Raw genomic sequence first — 20,084 nt, 5'->3', positions numbered from 1 at the left:
CAATTTTTATTCTACCATTTTTAACAAAAAAAAAAAAAAAAAAAATGCATTGTCTTTAAACCATTTTTTATCACCAATTTTTATTCTACCATTTTTAACAAAAAAAAAAAAAAAAAAAAATGCATTGTCTTTAAACCATTTTTTATCACCAATTTTTATTCTACCATTTTTAACAAAAAAAAAAAAAAAAAAAAATGCATTGTCTTTAAACCACTTTTTATCACCAATTTTTATTCTACCATTTTTAACAAAAAAAAAAAAAAAAAATGAAGAGAAATTTAAGTCCCTCTATCCAACGGGAGATAGTTCTATGCAATAAGCAAAAGAGCAATAAAAGATGTCTCCTCGTTTCTCTCAACAGTAAATGTACAATATTTTATGAGAACAAACACCATCACATGGGTCATGGATTGGAGGGGGGAGGGGGGGGGGATCAAAAAATGGACAGGCCACAACCCTCACTAAAAATTGTATGAACCGCGTACTTGACAAATCTTACCACACATACAAAAGCACAGAAAAGTACGCACAAATACACAGTTGCACATATAAACTGCACACACATAATAATAAACCTTAGATGAACACACCCCATATCATTACTGCAACCATGTGTGCTAAAAACAAGCAACAATTCCAGTTCGCAATGATTTCTTCATTTAAATTATCTCTCATAGACACACCGTTTGCTTGCACTTTGTTCTTTCCGCTCACTCCCCCCCCCCTTACCCCTTCTTCTCTGGAACATAACTGCATGAATTTCTGCATTCACATTTTTACCTTATTGACAGTTCAATTCACACTTGAAGGATACACAGAACAAAGAGAAAATACAAATGATGATTTCGAACATATAAGAAAGCTATTAAATAAGGAAATAATGTTTATACTTTATAACGATGCAAAGTTTACATGTAAATACAAGTGGATTTTGATTTTATGGATCCCCGATGAATCAGTAGCAGAGGAAATGCGGATGAAAGAAAATATGCTAAAGAAGAAAAGTGTGTCCTTAGAAAATTTTGAAAAAGAAAAAAAGTACACTGAAGTAACAAAATTGAATAGATTAATATATTACAATTTAAAAAATAATATTCTTCATTTTATTCATAACAACAGTAATATACCACTGATAGAAGTAAACAATTTTGCGCAACTAGAAAAATGTATAAATAGTGAAGTTGTTGATGTTACGTATAATAACTGTTTATCAACTCCAGTTACAAACGAAATGAATCGAAAATATCATTTTTACAATTCCATTATTAGAAATTACCTGTACAATTATTACTTCCTGAACGAGCAACTTAAACAATGTTTTAATGGTTTAAATGATGAATACGAGGGTATGTCAAATGATCTCGAGGTTCTCATTCCATGTAGAAGCACTTGTTTGCTTTTATTCACTATCGATGTAAATAAATATAAAATAGAAAGCCATTTTGAGAAAATAGAAAAATTAGAATCCATTCTTCACATAACAAAAGAGAGAAACATTTTTTATGCTGTTTATAAAATTGCAGACACGTACACCCTTTTCTATCTATGCCACAGTGATAGGTGCAGTACGAGAGAGAAATTTGTATACTCTTTTTTTAAGCCACATTTAATAGAAATTTTAAAAAAAAAAAATATTCCTATATTTTTAAGTATCGAAATTGGTAAAGTTAAACATCTAGTAAAATTTATTCTTGAAGACATTACAGAGAAAAAACAAAATTATTTTGAAAAAAATATACTATTTGAAAAAGGCACTAAAATCAACAAGGGTGAAGAAAATCATATGGTAGGGAAAAAAAATTATCCTATCCATGCACACATCAATGCAAAGAATAAATTATTATCTACGACTGAAAATGATTCCATTAGTAAGGAGAGAACTAATCATGAAACCAATGAGTACATAGACATGAAGAAAAAATATACATTTCCTTCTAGAGGAAGTAACTTCTTGTCTCTAAAAAGGGAATCCAATAAAAACACACAATTTATGGAGTATATTTCAGTGGAAAAAGAAGAAAAAAAAAAAAAAACGAAAAATATGACAGGTAGTGGGGGGGGAGTCAGAATATATGGAACTCATAATTCCACATTTACAAATGAGAATAGCATATCACAGATACTGAAAAAAAAATCCCTACCAAAATTACCTAGTTTAAAAAAAGTATATTCCTCCACAATTGAAAGAGAAAAAACTTTTAGCATAAGCAAAAAGGGGGATACCTTACCTAAACTTATAAAAAGCAAATCTTTAACCCTCAATAAGGGATCATCTACATCTGTCGAATTAAAAAAATCACCTACATTGTTGAATACACACCAGTCATTGCAATTTGATAAGAAAAAGAGTCTAACCAATAAGATCAAAACAAGAAAAGGGACTTAACTAAAATTATCAAGTTGTTCATAGATACTCTAAATTGGGTTGAGCCTCAGAAGAAACATATTGGATGAGGATCGAGAATGTGAATGAGAGAAAGAGAGAAAAAAATTCTTCACATAATGGAACCATAAAATGGATGAGAAATAGAAAAAAAAAAACAGTGAAGTACTTCCATGATGAAACCGTACAAGAATAAGATGACATAAGAACAGTAGAACCCCTAATGCAAATGATATTCCTTCTAATGCTGTATAAAGAATAATTTCCATTATGAGTGATGCAGATGGGTCATATAAAACAAAAAAATAATTCTATTCACTATCAAGAGGGGTCTCCAATTCGTTTGATCATTTTATCTAACTTTAGATACACTCATATATGAACGTACAAGCATATACCCTTTTACATCCATGTGTATGTGGGTGTTTTGTGCATTTGATAAATATTCCATCGACGGGTTACACCTCTTTGCATAATATAATGGTTCAATATTCTCTTACGTAGGAACGATATCTGGTTCATTGAATTTTATGCACATGTCATTCTCTCACTGTCCCCAGTCTTTTTCCTTATTTTGATAGATGCAAAAATATTTCTTTTTCTTGCTTGATGCGATAATTTAATGCATGTAGAGGGGGCCCTTCTAAAAGATGTATGTTTATTTTCTTGTTCACCAATTATAATTTTTTTTTTTCGAAACGGAATTACAAAATGTGTGAAGTGGGGTGTGCTGTACTGTAGATAATTTGGTGGTGGTGATGGGTGAATCCACATATTTCTCCCATTTCACCCCCATTTTTTGGTAAAATTCTAAACAGCATAAACTATTCAGGAAAATTAGATTCACCACTTTTTACATTATGAATTTGGGTAAAACTGACCTGGTTTGATCTTTTTCTCTTTTATTCCACAGAATGAAAATATATAATATTGCGTGTAACGATTAATTGTCCAATGCGAACAGTGTGCGTGAATTTATTTTTCCAAGTGCACTTGTCTATATGTGAAATAAGTTTTTGTACAAATTCATTTGTTACATTTGCATAAAAATATCACAGCAAATAATAAAAAAAAAAATATATATATATATATATATTAGGGGGAGGGGGGTGGAAGAAAGAAGCACATTTCAAATATGTTACACCGAGTTGTGTTTATCTCCCTCTATGTGAGTTCTTAAAAATACGAAATCTATTTTTTTTAACTGTTTTTCTCATTTTGAGTGTTTTTTTTTTTTTTTTTTCACAATACGGTGAATATTTTTCCATTAGAACGGCAACACATGGTGATAAAAATAAATTTTATGAAACATGTTAAATGTCTGCGTGTCACTTGGTGGGGGAGGTTATAAACTTCGTTTTTTTTTTTTTTTTTTTTATGTGAGACCACCTTCGTTAAATTATTTCACTCTACATTTGTGTATGTACATAGAGTGTTATGCTGTCTAAGTCTCCCCCCCTTCACATTTGCATGTTTTTATACAAAAGTATGATGTTATATTGAATACCATACAGAGGTGTAAAAAATATCAAGCTGAAATTTTCATTTTAAAAATGGTTGAAAGGGGTTAAAAAAAGAAAAAATTGAATGGTCTTAAATGGAATGCGATTACGAGTGACCAATATGGGATTAATTATTCCTTTTTGTAAATTTTTTTTTTTTTTTCTTTTTTCAGTTTAAACTAAAAAAAAAAAAATATAAAAGTTTATATATTACTTTCATTTTATCTCATGCTAACGGGAAGCTAAGTAACAAGAAAAGGTATGCATGAAGAAAAAAGACCTCCGTTTCATGCTCAGGTGTTATGCGAAGGAAAATTTTAGAGGAATTTCAGTTATCCTCTGTTGAGAGGGGGAAGAATTAAATAAAAAAAAAAAAAAAAAGATAATAAATTCATTAAGCATTTAGATAAAGTATGTATATAAAGCATATTGATAAAACGTGTGGGTAAAATGAGTAAATAAAACGAGTAGGTAAAATGAGTAAATAAAACGAGTAGGTAAAATGAGTAAATAAAACGTGTGGGTAAAATGAGTAAATAAAACGAGTAGGTAAAATGAGTAAATAAAACGAGTAGGTAAAATGAGTAAATAAAACGAGTAGGTAAAATGAGTAAATAAAACGAGTAGGTAAAATGAGTAAATAAAACGAGTAGGTAAAATGAGTAAATAAAACGAGTAGGTAAAATGAGTAAATATAAAGTGTAGCACATGCTGTAAACGATTATCCGAGTACATTGAAAATGAGGCGGGAGAAAAAATGGGGAAGAAATATGAACCACAAAAGAAAAAGGGCATTACGATGTAAGTTGTTATCCATTGTATTGCATTTATATATATATATATATATAGTTTACCACATTTATATATATATTTTCACTCACATATATGTTAGAAGTAATACCCTCAACCACCCATTCCTAAGTTGTTGATCTTTCCTTGCCCATCCATTCCTACGTTGTTTTTTTTTTTTTTTTTCCTCGCCCACCTATTCCTAAGTTGTTTCTTTTTTTTTTCTCGCCCACCCCTTTTCACCAAGTTTTTTTTTTTTTTTTTTTCTCCCTTTTCAGTATTACCAAATACTTTACATATTTTTAATGTATTACATTTGTGCCACGCCGACTTATAATAACAAAATTCTTTTTTTTTTTTTTTTTTTCCCTTTTTTTCTTTCAACATCAAGTATAAACCCACAACTGGAAAAAAAAAAAATAAAATAAAATAAAGTAAAATAAAATAACACTCAAGTGGAATATGAGGATCATTTCAGATTTTGCGACATAGAAGCGAAAATAATTGAATAAATAACTGAATGAATAAATGAATAAAAAAAAAAAAAATAAATAAGAAAAGGTGTATATGTACAAATTTTTATGGATTTGTAAACATATAAAGCGCTACGCATTCGTACGTGTTCCAAAGCAACTTGTTCGATCTTTGCTGCCCCCAGTTTTTTTTTTGAGACCCACAGGCCTATCACAATTTGTTTTTCATCTGCTGCTGTTTCTGACCCCCCCCACACACACCCCTCTCCTTTTCCTTCAAATTGATAAACAAATAAACGAGAACCCCCATGGAATCCCGTCAAGTCACAGAATTAAACGAAGATATCGCTGAGTTAAATAAGCTGCTCAAATTGGCAGTTCGAGAAAACGTAAAAGAGAAAATAAAACATTGCATAGAAAACACAACTGTAGAAATAGCAAAATTAAAACTTGAAGCAAGTCAGACACCAAGTAAAATAAGTGAGAAAAGTGCACCTTTAAACCATAGTAACATTTCCTATAATTCTGTTCAGTCATTTGCATGGAACCAAGAAGGAAATAAAGTTACTGTTTTTTTGACAGTTCAAAATGTTCACAATATTGACAAGAATAAAATTTTCACAGAATTTAACGAACGATCTTTTGAAGTTAAAATGCATGATGTGAATAAAAAAAATTATCGTTTTTGTATTAAAAAATTACATGAAAAAATAGTGCCTAGCAAATGTTGCTTCAAAATTAAAAAAGACGCAGTTCATGTGTACCTAATAAAGCAAGATCAGAAGTATTGGGATAATTTGAATTTTAAGGAATCTCCCATGTCCAAAATTAGGGCCCCCAAAATGGATGAGCAGGCCGAACCCTCTGCTATGCTTATGAACATGATGAAACAGTTGTATCAAGAGGGAGATAGCGACATGAAGAGAACCATTGCCAAGGCTTGGTGTGAAGCGAACGAAAAGAAATCCGATTTTTCTGTTCCAAATTTTTGAGGGATCAGTGGAGTACAAGAATGAAGGAGAATGAGGGAAAATAAAGGAGTTGAGACCAATTTTTTTTTCTTTTTTTTCTTTTTTTTCTTTTTTTTCTTTTTTTTCTTTTTTTTCTTTTTTTTCTTTTTTTTCATTCTTTTCATTTATCCATTCATCCATTTACCAAGTGTTAACCTTTTTAATTAATTCTTCTACACTGACTGGCACACATTGTTTAATTTTTTTTTTTTTTTTATTCCCAGTGTTATATTTTTGTTAAATATCAATTGTGTTGTTTTTAAACGTCGTTCTGTTTTTTCAAGCTCATACTCTCCTTCAACTTTTTTTTTTTTTTTTCTCCCATATCTTTTTAACATAAAAAAACGAGCGGAATGGAGGATGATACAAGCGCAAGCGAAATTGTATCTCCTCTCCCCTTAACCACGACGGAGTATTATGGTAATAAATAAAGAAAACAAATTTGTAAAACGAAATTGCAGGTACAGCTTTTTCCTTCATAACCCAGGAGGCACGGACTATATGTACGAATGTTTTTCTTATTCTCCATGGGAAAAATGTATATTCTTATAGGTCTAAAGTAATCTGTTAATATTGTTCACACTGTTTCAATCTCGTAATGATGAAAAAGGATATGTTTTTTTTTTTTTTTTTTTTTTTTTTTTTTTTTTTTTTTTTTTTTTACGAAATAAATTTATTTATATTTTTGTAGTTCCTCCTAAAACCTTTTGATATAAAGATTAAATAATTAATTTTCTTCGGTGAGATTAAATTTAAAAATTTTTTTTTTTTTTTTTTTTTTTTTTTTTTTTTTTTTTTTTTTACTTATCTATTGCATGTGTTAATTCACAGAAGAATAGTTACAATGTCTCCATTTTCTCACATGATCAGCTCTGTTTATAACCTAATATAATTTATTTTATTTCATTTATTTATTTTTTTATTTTATTTTTATTATTCATTTTTTGGTTTCTTCAAAATATTATGTGATCAATCAACATGAACACACAATTTCAAATTAAAATATAAAATTAAATTTAAATAACGAATCAAATGGTACAGAAAACGCTCAATAGGAAAGGTGAATTTTTTGTATCCTTAATCCCCTGTTTTTCATTTTTGTGGCAAGGGTGTGTGTGTGTGTGGCATAAATTGATGTGCGTGACCACAGGGATGAGTGCGCACAAAAAAATAAAATAAGACGAAATGAAATAAGATGAAATAAAATAAGATAAAATAAGATAAGATAAAATAAGATGAAATGAAATAAAATTAAGATGAAATGAAACAAAATCAAATAAGATGAAATGAAACAAAATCAAATAAGATGAAATGAAACAAAATCAAATAAGATGAAATAAAATAAAGGAATTGCAAATAAAACGAACACGCATACGTGCATTAGATAGAATCGACACAAATCAGTATACAAATGTTTACCCATGTGAATTTTCAACAGGACGGGCCCTTTACGCGTGTTTTAAAAAAGAAGAGTTTTTCTCATTACGACATTAATACAAAAAATTTTAAATGCCTTCTTTTTCAAACACGTAAATGGGGGTGGATAGTGGGTTACTCCCATTGATACGGAGGAGACTTTTTTTTTTTCTTCTTTTAAATAACAAGTGTGTGCATGGAAAAAAAAAAAAAAAAAAAAAAAAAAAAAAAAAAAATGGAAAACATTTAACCTCCCATGTTGTAAGTGCACTGTTGTATCACCAATGTACTTAACTTTAGCAATACGAATAAAAATCATGCACTTTTTTTTTTTTTTCTTTTATTTTCTTTGCTGTTTAGATAATTTTTACATTTCAGTTGAAACCATCTCTTGTATCCATAGAACATGTGCTTCTAATGTTGTTTTTCTGATCTGGGAAACTAGTCATGTTGTTATTTTTGTCCAGAAGAGGTAAAGGAATTCCATTGAAATAACCCAGAGTTACATAAAAAAACGCAATAACAATAATAACTATGCCAATTAATAAGCTAAGAACTCCTTTATTAATTAATATGGATCCTATTATAAGCATAAACAAACTTCTTCCAACTACAGTGAATAAAAATTCGATATGTCGATAAAAATTAAATGTCTTCACATCACATAAAATTAATAAAATTCCTGATAATATAATATATAAATTTATTACAATTTGGAACAGGTTGAAAACGTTTAATATTCCTCCAGTTATCATAAGTGCACCTGTTAAGTGGGAAGATAGTTCGTTTCATATATGAACGCTCTTGCATCTGTTGGTGCTTATGTTGGTGTGTAGGGCATTGGGAGTATGTATTAATAAAGGAGTATAATGATAATGTCATAACAAATAGGGAAAGCGTATGGCAGATCCGGTTTGGGGAAAATATACACAAAATAGATATGAGGAAAATATTCACTTTTGTGTGCAAAAAAGGGAAAACCATGTCTCATAGTGTCACTACTTGAAGCTTTTCGTAGCACGGTTATTCCTACTTTCCCATACACACTTGAATTATTGAGAAAACATTGCAGAATTGAAAAGAAAAAAAGAAAATGCTTTTACCTGAAGCCATGGATAAAAACCGCAAGCTAAAATTTGGTAGGCTTTTGAATATCAGTTCCATGATTAAGAAAAAAAAAAAAAAAATATATATATATATACACTTTTAACAAGTTACACTTTTTTAAAGTTGTGACGTGCTTAAAATTGTAAACTGCTTAATATAGAAGAGGGCTTCAATTTTTTTTTTTTTTTTTTTTTTTTATTTTGTCCTCTCTCTTTGCTATAAATCTCTTCCTCCTATTTAGGGAAAAAAAAAACAAGGGTGGAAGGGAAAGGGGATGAGGACATGGTTTTGCGTATACGCACATATGTGTATTTACATCTGCATATATGTATTTACATCTGCATATATGTATTTACATCTGCTTATGTGCATATCTGTGCTTACTTGTGCACATATGTATATGTACAAACACGCGTACTTATGGGAAATTTGTTTATTTTTTGATATACACACGTACCTATGCTCGACTTTGCACGTTATGGTTAATATATGTACAGGTAGAATGTTATATACAAGGTGAAGAAACACCTTGAGAAAATTATTCGTCCTTGGAAAGTGTAATTTGTGTGGGTTATAATCAAATATAAGTATTAACGGCTTAACATAAATTTTTAAATATTTTTAACATGTTTGTCTCTTTAACAATTTTTTAATTATATTTGAATTGCAAAATGTATTTGATAAAAGTGAAACACTTCTGATATGCTTTTAACTGTTTTGCGAAAAAATAAAATAATCACATAAGTGTATGCACATATGTATGTAATAATGTATGTGTAAATTGAATTGTACTTATGAATTAAATTATAAGACATGTTTTTTTTTAAGGATTTTTCAAACGCATTTTTTTCATTTTTGCATGTTGCAATTTTGTGTACACTACAAATTAATGCAAAGGGGGGGAAAAGAAAAAAAAGACGAACAAAGAGAAGAAAAAAAAGACGAACAAAGAGAAGAAAAAAAAGAAGAAAAAAAAGAAGAAAAAAAAGAAGAAAAAAAATATATGATTTTTAAGTAAATGAATAAATGCTGCGAATGTATGGCCATTTTTATTTTATTTTTTTTTTTTTTTTCATCTGCATAAATTGAAACCATCATACAGTTATTTTAAAAAGAAGAAGAGCCAATTGTGCATTTTCAGGACTTGCAAAGCTTTTGCAATTTTTAAACCACATTTGTCTTTTTTCGAACCGTAAAATGGTAGGAGTTTTTTTTTTTTTTTTTTTTTTTTCTTTTAAAATTGTACGTATTTAATAAATAAAACAAAATAAATTAAAACAACATTCCCATATGACTGAAATGATTTCACAAAAATCAAATCAGACAATCAGGTATATTTTTTCCACTTCCTTTCGAACTTGCTAAACATATTTCAATTTTTTTTTTTTTTTCTGGTGAACTGCACCATATGCTTAATATTACAAACTCAAGCTCCATGCGAGGAAAAAAAAAAAAAAAAAAAAACGTGCGTAACTTAATTATTAACAATTTTGTATCTTTTTTTTTAAAAAAAAAAAAAAGAAAAAAAAAGGTTTCTACAAAAAGGGGGAATATATATAGCCTTATCACTATTTTACATGCACATGTAAAACCATATATATGACATCTATGCTTGGTTAAAAATTGTATGTGCAAATACTAAATGTGATAATTTAAAAAAAAAAAAAAAAAAAAAATTTTAAATTAAATACATATCTAAAAATCCTCAATTAGATCGGAAACATTTTTTTTCATCTTTACATTCATATAATTCACATGCTATTTTTTTTTTTTTTTTTTTTTTTTTTTTTCAAAAATTTTTTTTTTTTTTTTGGAGTTTTTTTTTCCGCTCTTTTTTTTTTTTTTCTTTTTTTTCTTTTTGGAGTCTTTATGTCCGCTCTTTTTTTTTTTTGACGTATGTTTCATTGCCAAATGTTTGTTGCCTTCTGTAGGATCCTCCTTTAGCGGTTCCTCCTTTAACTCTTCCTTTTTTACCTTTAACACTTCTCCACTTTTTACCTCCTCAGACACATCTCCAGTTTTTATCTCCTCAGACACGTCTCCAGTTTTTATCTCCTCAGACACGTCTCCAGTTTTTATCTCCTCTAACACTTCTCCACTTTTTACCTCCTCAGACACGTCTCCAGTTTTTATCTCCTCAGACACTTCACATTTTACCTCTAACATTTCTCCACTTTTTACCTCCTCTAACACTTCTCCACTTTTTACCTCCTCAGACACGTCTCCAGTTTTTATCTCCTCAGACACGTCTCCAGTTTTTATCTCCTCTAACACTTCTCCACTTTTTACCTCCTCAAACACGTCTCCAGTTTTTATCTCCTCAGACACGTCTCCAGTTTTTATCTCCTCAGACACGTCTCCAGTTTTTACCTCCTCTAACGCTTCTCCACTTTTTACCTCCTCTAACGCTTCTCCACTTTTTACCTCCTCTAACGCTTCTCCACTTTTTACCTCCTCTAACGCTTCTCCACTTTTTACCTCCTCTAACGCTTCTCCACTTTTTACCTCCTCTAACGCTTCTCCACTTTTTACCTCCTCTAACGCTTCTCCACTTTTTACCTCCTCTAACGCTTCTCCACTTTTTACCTCCTCAGGCACTTCTTCCGTTTCCCTGCTTTTCTCATCGGAAAGGTCTGAAGGAATTGTAATATCGTGTTGCTGTGGAGGAGGAATCTTTACATGTCTTCCTTCATCTGATTGTTCATTTGGAATGGAATTGGGTTCATTCTCAGGAATTTCTTCATTCATGTCGCAGCCCCCATCATTTTCAGCATCATACTTAGTCTCTTGGTTGTTATTTATTTTTTTTATTTCACTGTGATTTGTCAGATGCTGCGCTTGGTCAATTTGCACATTCTCAATATCCTTCTCATAGAACCGGTTATTACAAATATCTTGTGTTTTTTCCCAATCTTGGAACGTTATTTGCTGTGAGTTATCATTTTTTTGTTCCTTGTCTGTTTTTGCTTCATCATCCTCTCCATATTCAGTATCTAGCTGTTCTAAATTGTTTTCAAATTTTATATTGTTGACATTAAGATCTTTTTGAACATTATGAAATAATGATTCGTCATTCGGATTTTTTTTATTTTCCACTTTAGAAGAAGAATAGAAACTTTCTAGATTCTCTTCATCACCCGAATGGGATGCTATAGCTACCTTTTTTGCACTTTGTGCATTTTGTTGAAAATGGATGATTATGGGTTCTACTTCTTGTGGATCATGTTCGAATTGATTTTGATCCACGTTCTGCATAAAATGGTCTTCTGGATGATGCAATGATGGCATGTGTTCAAGGTAAGAATGCATGATGTTTTCATTATTATCAGCACTTATATCGCTGCTAACAGCGTATACATCATTATTGTCAGTAACATCCTGCTTCGTAGGAGTAGCTATAAAACAGTTTCTATCAGAACTGGTATTATCTTCTGTTAATGAATTTTTACTGGGTGTTCTTTTAAAGGCATTGTTACTGAAATCATCATCTTTTGTGGTTTTTTTTTTTTTTTTATTTTTTTTAACCTTTAGAATTTTGATCATTTTTTCTCCATGTTTGGATTCTAAGTATTTTTTTTTTTGTATAAAATTTATATCATCCGAGTAGTAGTTGACTAGATATTTAAAAGTAAATAAATTTGGAACTAAGTTACTATTTTCTTTGATAACTTTTTCTTCCACGTGTTCTGTTGACTTTTGTAATTTGTTAAAAAATTCAGAATTTGAAAATGTGGTATTTAAATTAAAGTCTTGATTATTTTTAATCATAGAATCTATTTTTGCTTTGTATATTTTTCTTTTTTCTTTATAAATTAAACTAGTTAAGTTAATTATTACATCTTGTGAAATATTTTCGTCAATAGAGGGTAACTTTGGTTGTATTCCTAACAAGGCTTCGTTATACATTTTCTTAATCGAATTTAAATATTTCTGTACTTGTTCATCTTTTTCATAATTTTTTAATTCTTCATAAAAGTCTTCCACACTTACTTGAAATTTTTTTAATACTTCTTTTTCCGCTTCTTCAATTTTCTCTTTATACCCATTATTAAGTAGAACTTCTTCCAGCTTATTTAATTCTATAACAGTGTTCGGTTCATTCTTTATCATATCATACACACTTTTTGTAGTTTTAGACGTTTCATTTAATACTTTATATATTTCTAAGCATAAATGTCTTAATATTAGTAAGATGTTTTCCTTCACTATTTCTTTTCTCCTTCGAAACATTTTCTCCCCTGTGCAGTACCAAATTAGCAAAAACCCCCCAATAAATATGCTAATTTCTAGCAGTTTCGTCAACCCTTTGCTCATTTTTATTTTATTTTTTAAAAAAAAAAAAAGAGGTATCCTTTAGTTCCTATCTTACCAAGTAATAGCAGTCCTCTGTGTGCTTGCTTGGATTGTATGCTTATATCTTGCACTTTTTTAATTATGTTTTTTCACACACTTACACAAGTACAATGAATAGGAGGGGGTGGGTGACAACATACAGCGCCTTCTCGTTATACAGATATTTCTCAATTTATAGAATCACATGTGAACCCAGTGTTATGTAGGGAACCATGTGTATGAATATAATAAGTAAAGTGTTTTTAACAAGTCTGCTTTAGAGTATATTCCAAAATTTGTTAACACGGTGTTATGGGATAAATAAACACATTTATTACTATATTTGTATTGTATTCCTGTAAATATATACACTCAAGGGAATGTGTGTATGTGTGTGGAGTGGGGGGAGGACTGGAGAGAGTATTATATATCTGTAATTTGTTTTAAGTCTTCCCTTTGAAAGTTTTCTCTCTCTCTGGTGCAAGTTTTACAGATTCGGATTTATCTCTATCACATTTAACTTTTATGCATTCCTAAATTGAGGAAAAAAACATATATAAGTATATATATACATATATATATATACATATATATATATACATATATATATATACATATATATATACATATATATATATACATATATATATACATATATATATACATATATATATACATATATATATACATATATATATACTTATATATGTGTATATATATTTTTATTCCCTTCCCCCCTTTTGTTTTATAAATGGAAAAAAGAATGGTATGCGTATTACATATGAATGTCCGTTAAGGTTATGTTTTTTCCTTTACTTTGCTAAACATGGCTATTTTGCCGTTTTCACAACAAATGAACATACTAAATGAATAAAAATACGGCTTCCTTTTCTTCCCCACTTCTTTGGGGAAAAGATGACTTAATTGTATTTTTTAAAATGGATGATTTTACGAGACTTGTAGCGATTTCGTTGGAAAATGCACGCTTTTGCTATGCGTTTCCTTCATGCGTTTGTTCGTACATCTTTGCATGTTCTTTTACAATCCATTTTGCATATTTTATTTTACAATCCATTTTGCATATTTTTTTTTACAATCCATTTTGCATATTTTTTTTTACAATCCATTTTGCAGTTTTATTTTTTTTTTTTTTTTTTTTTTTAAGCTTAGATTCATGATGTTATTTTTTCTTTACGTCCTTGTATTTCCCTACAAGTGCGTTGCTACTTTTCCGCACGTCGCTAAGAAAAAAAAGTATTTAACTTTTACATATTTGCTAACTTTATAGTGTAAAAATAATTACGGGTATTTTGTGTATACATACTGAATGGTGGAGTGAGCATGATAAGAGAAAAAAAAAAAAATAAATAAAATAAAAAAATAAAGATTTTTCAAGTGACAGGTGTTACCAACACGAATATGCCATCACGCACAAGTCCGAATGAACTGAGAGAGTGACAAAAAAGTGACAAAATGTGACAAAAGCGAACATAAAAGTGTTAACATGGAAAAAAAAGTTATCAGTGATATGTTAATATATATATTTTTTAGTCCTTACGAACCGAGATCCCCTTGTGAACCATGCGGTTAATCCAGGTTGACATGGCAGAAAATGGGAGAATCGCAATTGGTTGGAGTGAGAACTCGTACAACAGCTGGATTACAATTTGTGTTAATTTCCCAGAATGGAACGTCACACCCGCTTACCTAACCAAGCATTAAAAAAACAAACCCTTTTTTTCTTCCCCCCCCCCATATCATCCCTTCGGTTTGGAAAAAGAAAAAAATATTCCAAAGTTGCAACATTAAAAGGCCGCTAAACTGCAAAACTGCAAAACTGCAAAATTAGAAAAATTTCTTTATTTTTTTTATCGTGTGCAAACCAGTTTATAATAGGGACACCCCAAATCTCATAAGCCTTAAATTAAGAAAAATTCTCGTAAGGCAACCACGCCCCCGCAACGTGCAAAAAAAAAAAGAGACCATTAAATATAATATGTTTTGAAAACAACTGTATTTACAAAAACTATATAACGATAAAATATTTTTTTTAAAAAAGCATGTTTTTTGTTGCGTATATATATAACATTGTTTATATATAGTAAAGAAACGAAGACCAAAAAAAAAAAAAAAAAAAATTAAAAGTTGCGGGGAAAAGACACACATTAAAAAATTTTACATTGTTCTAAATTAAAATAAAATATAAAGAAAAAAAATCATTAAATGTTGTTTAAACTTAGTGTGTTATTATCAGAAAATTTACAACTCATTATGTCATTTCCCCTATTACATTTTTATTTATTTCTTATATATTACAAAGAAAATTCCATTATTTATGTTTCACTTAAAAGGACATGGAATGAAAAGAATGAAAAAAAAAAAAAAAAAAAAAAAGGGGTTATCATTGGTATCTTGAGTTTTTCGCTATACCCTATCCACCCTCACTCTTTCCCCTCGCTGTCTTTTCTCTTTACAATATGTTCAAAGAAAATTTTACGTGGAATAATATATAACTGAATAATACATTATCATTCATTCAGTTGTAATACAACTCCAAGTTCATCCCGTCTTTAATTTCATAGTCTTGTAAAGTTATGTGATCCTTGTAAATTGTGTACCACTTTTGTATTCGTATTTTGTCAGCTCTTGTTCCTAAATGAGGGGGGGGGAATAAATATCCGTTTCTTGCCTTTCATGCGGAGGTAATATACAATAGTTGGGGGTGTGAACATATGTATATATATATATATATATATCTTTTCGCACAACTTCACGGGTTGCGGAAAATGGTGAAACGAGAAAACCTACCCGTCTGTGCTGCCACTAACTTCTTTAAATCTCCAATCGTATCATCGGGGTTGCATTTTACTCTAATTTTTTTGCCCAATCTATCGTTGAGTATTATTTCTATCATTTTATTATTTATTTTTTTTTTTTTTCCTAAATTGGGGAAAAGAACTCCTTAACAAATGTATAACTCTGCGAGGGATATTTTAACAGAAATGCTATATCTTTTTTCTTATCTTCTTATGCATAAATCGAAAATCACTCACTCTGTCCCTAATTTTGTCCCTCTTGTGTCTTTGGGCCTGCCTGAATTTTTCTCACGTATCGGGGATACCTTAATTTCCTCAACTGGGAAATAACAAAATGGAAAAAAACAAAATAAATTAAAAAAAAAAATATAAAAATAAATTAAGAAATATATAAAAATAAAATAAGAAAATATTAATAATAAAAATAAAAAATTATGGCATAGTGATAGTTGGTGGAATTTCCTTACCTTATGAGATATAATAATGAAGCCCTAAAAAATAACCTTAACATTTGCTTCTTAACTTAATCAGCGGAAAGGGGAGAAAAATAAAATAATAAATGTAGCTATATATTCATCAAACTTATGAAAATTTGAGAGTTTTCACAATGGGAATAAGGTATTAATTTTTATTTTTTTTTCCTGTACATTCAAAAATTTGTGCAGCAAGATTTTTATATAATATAGCAATCTTTCCTTTGGAATGTGCTTGAAAGTGGGAGGGGCTTATTAATGCACGGACAGTTGCAAAAAAAAAAATAAATAAATAAAGCTATCTAAGGTAAAGAAGAGAAAGAACGAAAAGAACGAACGATAAAAACGAACGAACGAAAAGAAAAGAATTGAAGAAAAACATTATGTAGAACAATTTTGCTCATTCACACTTTGTTCAGTCCTGTTTTTTCAACATGATATTTTGTTTCAAAATTGGCTCTTCTACATATCCCGTGTTTTATTACTGTATATATAGATATGTTTGTGTGATCCAACAAACTGTTATTGTTTTGCATGCGTTTAATTATTTTTTATTATTTATTTATTTTTTTTATTTTTTCTTAAAATAGTTTATAAAATGTACATATATACGTATATCTTCACGTATACATATATTTGGGGTAAATGAAAAATTTTCTTTTTGTTAAAAAAGAGTTTTTTTTTTTTTTTTTTTTTTTTTTTTTTAAGCACGTATAAGTGGGTCTTCTCTCCACGTATGTTTTGTAGATGCGAATGGGAAGATTTTACTTAGGCATGCACATGCATGGAAAAGCTCCTACACGTATTTCCACAAATACACACAACAAAAAGGAGGCAGATCTATATTATTCTAATAAAATGTAAACTTCACGAGGCTCGCATGCATTAACGTGTTTATATGCACATATTTTATATGCAAGAAAGATCTTGAACCCATCTATCCTTTTTTCCTTGCGTCATACTTAACGCAATTTCTATGAGTTCAAATGAATTCGGGAGAAAAAAAAAAAAAAAAAAAAAATCGGGGGGTTAATAGGATACACGTGCATGGGAACATAATACAGATATGTACACACATGCAACAATAGACGATTAAGTAAAAATGTAAGGAGTTAAACCAAGGAAGGAAATATACAAAGATAGAAGCGATAACCCATGGTATATGTGAAAATCTTTTTTGTTTTTTTTAATCTCTGCAATAGTTGTTTCATTTTTGGGGTTCTGGATTAGTTCATTGTATAAATCTTCCTTCTTTAATTTCAAACTATGCACCTTATTTTGAAAATATAAATTGTTTAATAAACATGACAAGGCAACAATTGTAGAACTTATTCTTAACTGAACATTGTGATTTGCAAGTCTAACGGTTGATAATAATAAAATGCCCGAAAAAAGGGTTGATAAGCTAAAAAAATATTGAAAGTCTTCTCTTCTTCTGCTAAAATCTCCTTCCGAATTTTTCATCTCCTCTAACTGTTTCTTTGCTTCTTCTGCATTTTCTGGAATAGGTATACGCTTCATGTTTTTCCAACTCCTTATCAAACCAACTTCAGAAAACAAACATAACCAAAACGTGGATCCAAATAAGTAACCCCAACTTATATTTAACAGTGGTCTAAGAACTTGTGGATTTTTTATAATAACTTTTGGGAAAAGCGAAATTACTAAGCTTGATATGCCTGCAGTAAGGAAAGGTAAGTGCGGAATGAGAAGATGAAGCGGAAGAAAATGGTGAAAATGCATTCTTAATTAATTTGTGTAATGTTAAAATTTAGTTTAAATGTGGGAATGCAGCCTAAGTCATTTCTCAAATGGATCCATAATATAACGTCTAGGAAAACCATATTTTGTAGAAGCTCTTTTTTTTTTTTTTCCCAGCAAGTGGAGAAAGGAACTTCTACTACTACTACTATTACTACTGCTACTACTACTATTACTACTACCATCATCCTCCGTTCACCACTTCTTCTCCCTATGCAAAATTGTTATTTGAAGGGATCTAAATTTGCAATCATGGAAGAACCCGTTGTAAGCATTTCAACATGGGCATAAAAGTATTCCATGTACACACAATATTTACATGTATGTATAAGTGGATATATCCAAATGCATACAGGAAAAGGATATACATATATGTATACAATTGGGTTGACACGTGGCTTCCACTCAGATTCCACTAGGCTTCCACTTTGATTCCAAAAAAACAGCGGATGCTGATGTCATCCCTCTAATAGTATTGTTCACATACAAGAAGGGATATAATATCTGCCCTATTTCTTCCTCTTCGCCTCATTCCACATACAGTGATAGAAAAAAAACACACCAACTGGAAAACAAAACTTCACACGTCTCCTCTCCCCACTTTTCATTTGTTCCTCTTAACATGTATGAATACTTTTAGTGGATCTTTCTAACCTGCTATGTTGGTTACCCATCGGAGATGACTTATAGCGGATCCCATTTTCTTATTTCCTTTTAGATATGACTTAGTAAGTATTAAGAATAATCTTTTCTTTGCTTAATGGCAATTTCGCGACAGTTTTGTTACACGCTTTGTCAATCTTTCGAAATGGATTAATTACAGATTCACTTTATTCATTAAAACGCTTCCAGTTCGTAGAAAATCGTTTTTCCAAGTTAAGGGGAGGAAAAAAAAAAAAAAAAAAAAAAAATCAAACGATCAAACAATTAAACAATTAAACAATAAAACAGTGAAACAATGAAGCAATGAAACCGTGAAACAAAGAAGCAATGAAACCGTGAAACAAAGAAGCAATGAAACAATGAAGCAATGAAGCAATGAAACAATAAAACAAGGAAACAATGAAACAAATGAACAATCAAACAAACAAATAAATAAATAAATGTTTTACATCACTATAAGAATGCAAAAATAAATACTACATATATAAAGGATGAAAAAAAAAAAAAAAAAAAAAAAAAATTTACAGCTAATAAAGAATAATTTTAATTTAAAAGGGAAAATAATGTATATCTTCTAATCTATTAGGTAGTAGTGAAAGAACGCTTGAATATTTAAGTCGCAAGAAAGAAAATATGTACAGTTGGTATCGTTGCTCTCACAAAAAATGTACTCTGTTAGTTAGTTTACGCGTTTGCACGATTTTTTTTTTTTTTTTTTTTTTTGTTTTTACCACACCTTTGACATTTCATAGCAATATTTTTTTGTGAACCTTACATGTATACCACCATACCTTTTTAGGACATATAAAAAAAAATTACTCTCTCTCTTTCTTTTTTTCTTTTTTTTTTTTTTTTTTTTTTTTTTCCAAAAGGTTAATAAATCAGTTGGAGCGAAACTTTCTAAAATTTTTTACCCTCCCCTAAATTTTTCACCTTTTGGGATATCCCAACAAATTGGGCGGGAAATTAGGAAGTTTATTTTTGCATACATATATCTGATTGATTTACATGTTTGTATGTTTGTACGTTTGTACGTTTGTATGTTTGTACGTTTGTACGTTTGTATGTTTATATGTTTGTACGTTTGTACGTTTGTACGTTTGTACGTTTGTACGTTTGTATGCTTATATGTTTGTGTAAAATGTATGTTTTTAACTTTTACGTTTTTTCTTTGTCATTTGTGCGTGTCAATCATCGCAACATCAAATTGGTGAAAGGAACACACAGAGGAGGGGAATATATATATATATATATATATATATATATATATATATATATATGTACTTTACTCCGAGAGCTACTAACCAGATATACATTTTATTTTTTTTTTTTTTTTTATGCACAGACTTAGTGTCAGTA

At 29.7% G+C, this 20,084-nt stretch overlaps 6 protein-coding genes across 6 annotated transcripts; 2 read left to right on the top strand and 4 right to left on the bottom strand.

Annotated features, from left to right (window-relative positions):
• Window positions 1–266: 266 nt before the first annotated feature.
• Window positions 267–2,386, top strand: PGO_145550 (hypothetical protein, conserved; the record flags this gene model as incomplete). Its single annotated transcript, XM_028690545.1, has 2 exons — window positions 267–366; window positions 792–2,386. 2 exons carry the CDS (start codon window positions 267–269, stop codon window positions 2,384–2,386), a joined length of 1,695 nt encoding a protein of 564 aa, XP_028546346.1.
• Window positions 2,387–5,455: 3,069 nt separating this feature from the next.
• On the top strand, window positions 5,456–6,139 carry PGO_145540 (calcyclin binding protein; the record flags this gene model as incomplete). Its single annotated transcript, XM_028690544.1, has 1 exon — window positions 5,456–6,139. The coding sequence occupies one exon, from the start codon at window positions 5,456–5,458 to the stop codon at window positions 6,137–6,139; it is 684 nt and encodes a 227-aa protein (XP_028546345.1).
• Window positions 6,140–7,947: 1,808 nt separating this feature from the next.
• Window positions 7,948–8,737, bottom strand: PGO_145530 (COPI associated protein; the record flags this gene model as incomplete). Its single annotated transcript, XM_028690543.1, has 2 exons — window positions 7,948–8,336; window positions 8,677–8,737. 2 exons carry the CDS (start codon window positions 8,735–8,737, stop codon window positions 7,948–7,950), a joined length of 450 nt encoding a protein of 149 aa, XP_028546344.1.
• Window positions 8,738–10,438: 1,701 nt separating this feature from the next.
• On the bottom strand, window positions 10,439–12,994 carry PGO_145520 (hypothetical protein, conserved; the record flags this gene model as incomplete). Its single annotated transcript, XM_028690542.1, has 1 exon — window positions 10,439–12,994. The coding sequence occupies one exon, from the start codon at window positions 12,992–12,994 to the stop codon at window positions 10,439–10,441; it is 2,556 nt and encodes an 851-aa protein (XP_028546343.1).
• Window positions 12,995–15,548: 2,554 nt separating this feature from the next.
• On the bottom strand, window positions 15,549–15,926 carry PGO_145510 (ubiquitin-like modifier HUB1; the record flags this gene model as incomplete). Its single annotated transcript, XM_028690541.1, has 2 exons — window positions 15,549–15,664; window positions 15,821–15,926. The coding sequence occupies 2 exons, from the start codon at window positions 15,924–15,926 to the stop codon at window positions 15,549–15,551; spliced, it is 222 nt and encodes a 73-aa protein (XP_028546342.1).
• A 1,467-nt stretch (window positions 15,927–17,393) lies between these two features.
• Window positions 17,394–18,762, bottom strand: PGO_145500 (hypothetical protein, conserved; the record flags this gene model as incomplete). Its single annotated transcript, XM_028690540.1, has 2 exons — window positions 17,394–17,980; window positions 18,717–18,762. 2 exons carry the CDS (start codon window positions 18,760–18,762, stop codon window positions 17,394–17,396), a joined length of 633 nt encoding a protein of 210 aa, XP_028546341.1.
• Window positions 18,763–20,084: the final 1,322 nt, after the last annotated feature.

This window comes from Plasmodium gonderi (genome assembly GCF_002157705.1).
Source record: "Plasmodium gonderi DNA, contig: Chr14, whole genome shotgun sequence".
In the NCBI taxonomy this organism is placed as follows: Eukaryota; Apicomplexa; class Aconoidasida; order Haemosporida; family Plasmodiidae; genus Plasmodium; species Plasmodium gonderi.
This window is presented reverse-complemented; position numbering and strand designations above follow the sequence as displayed.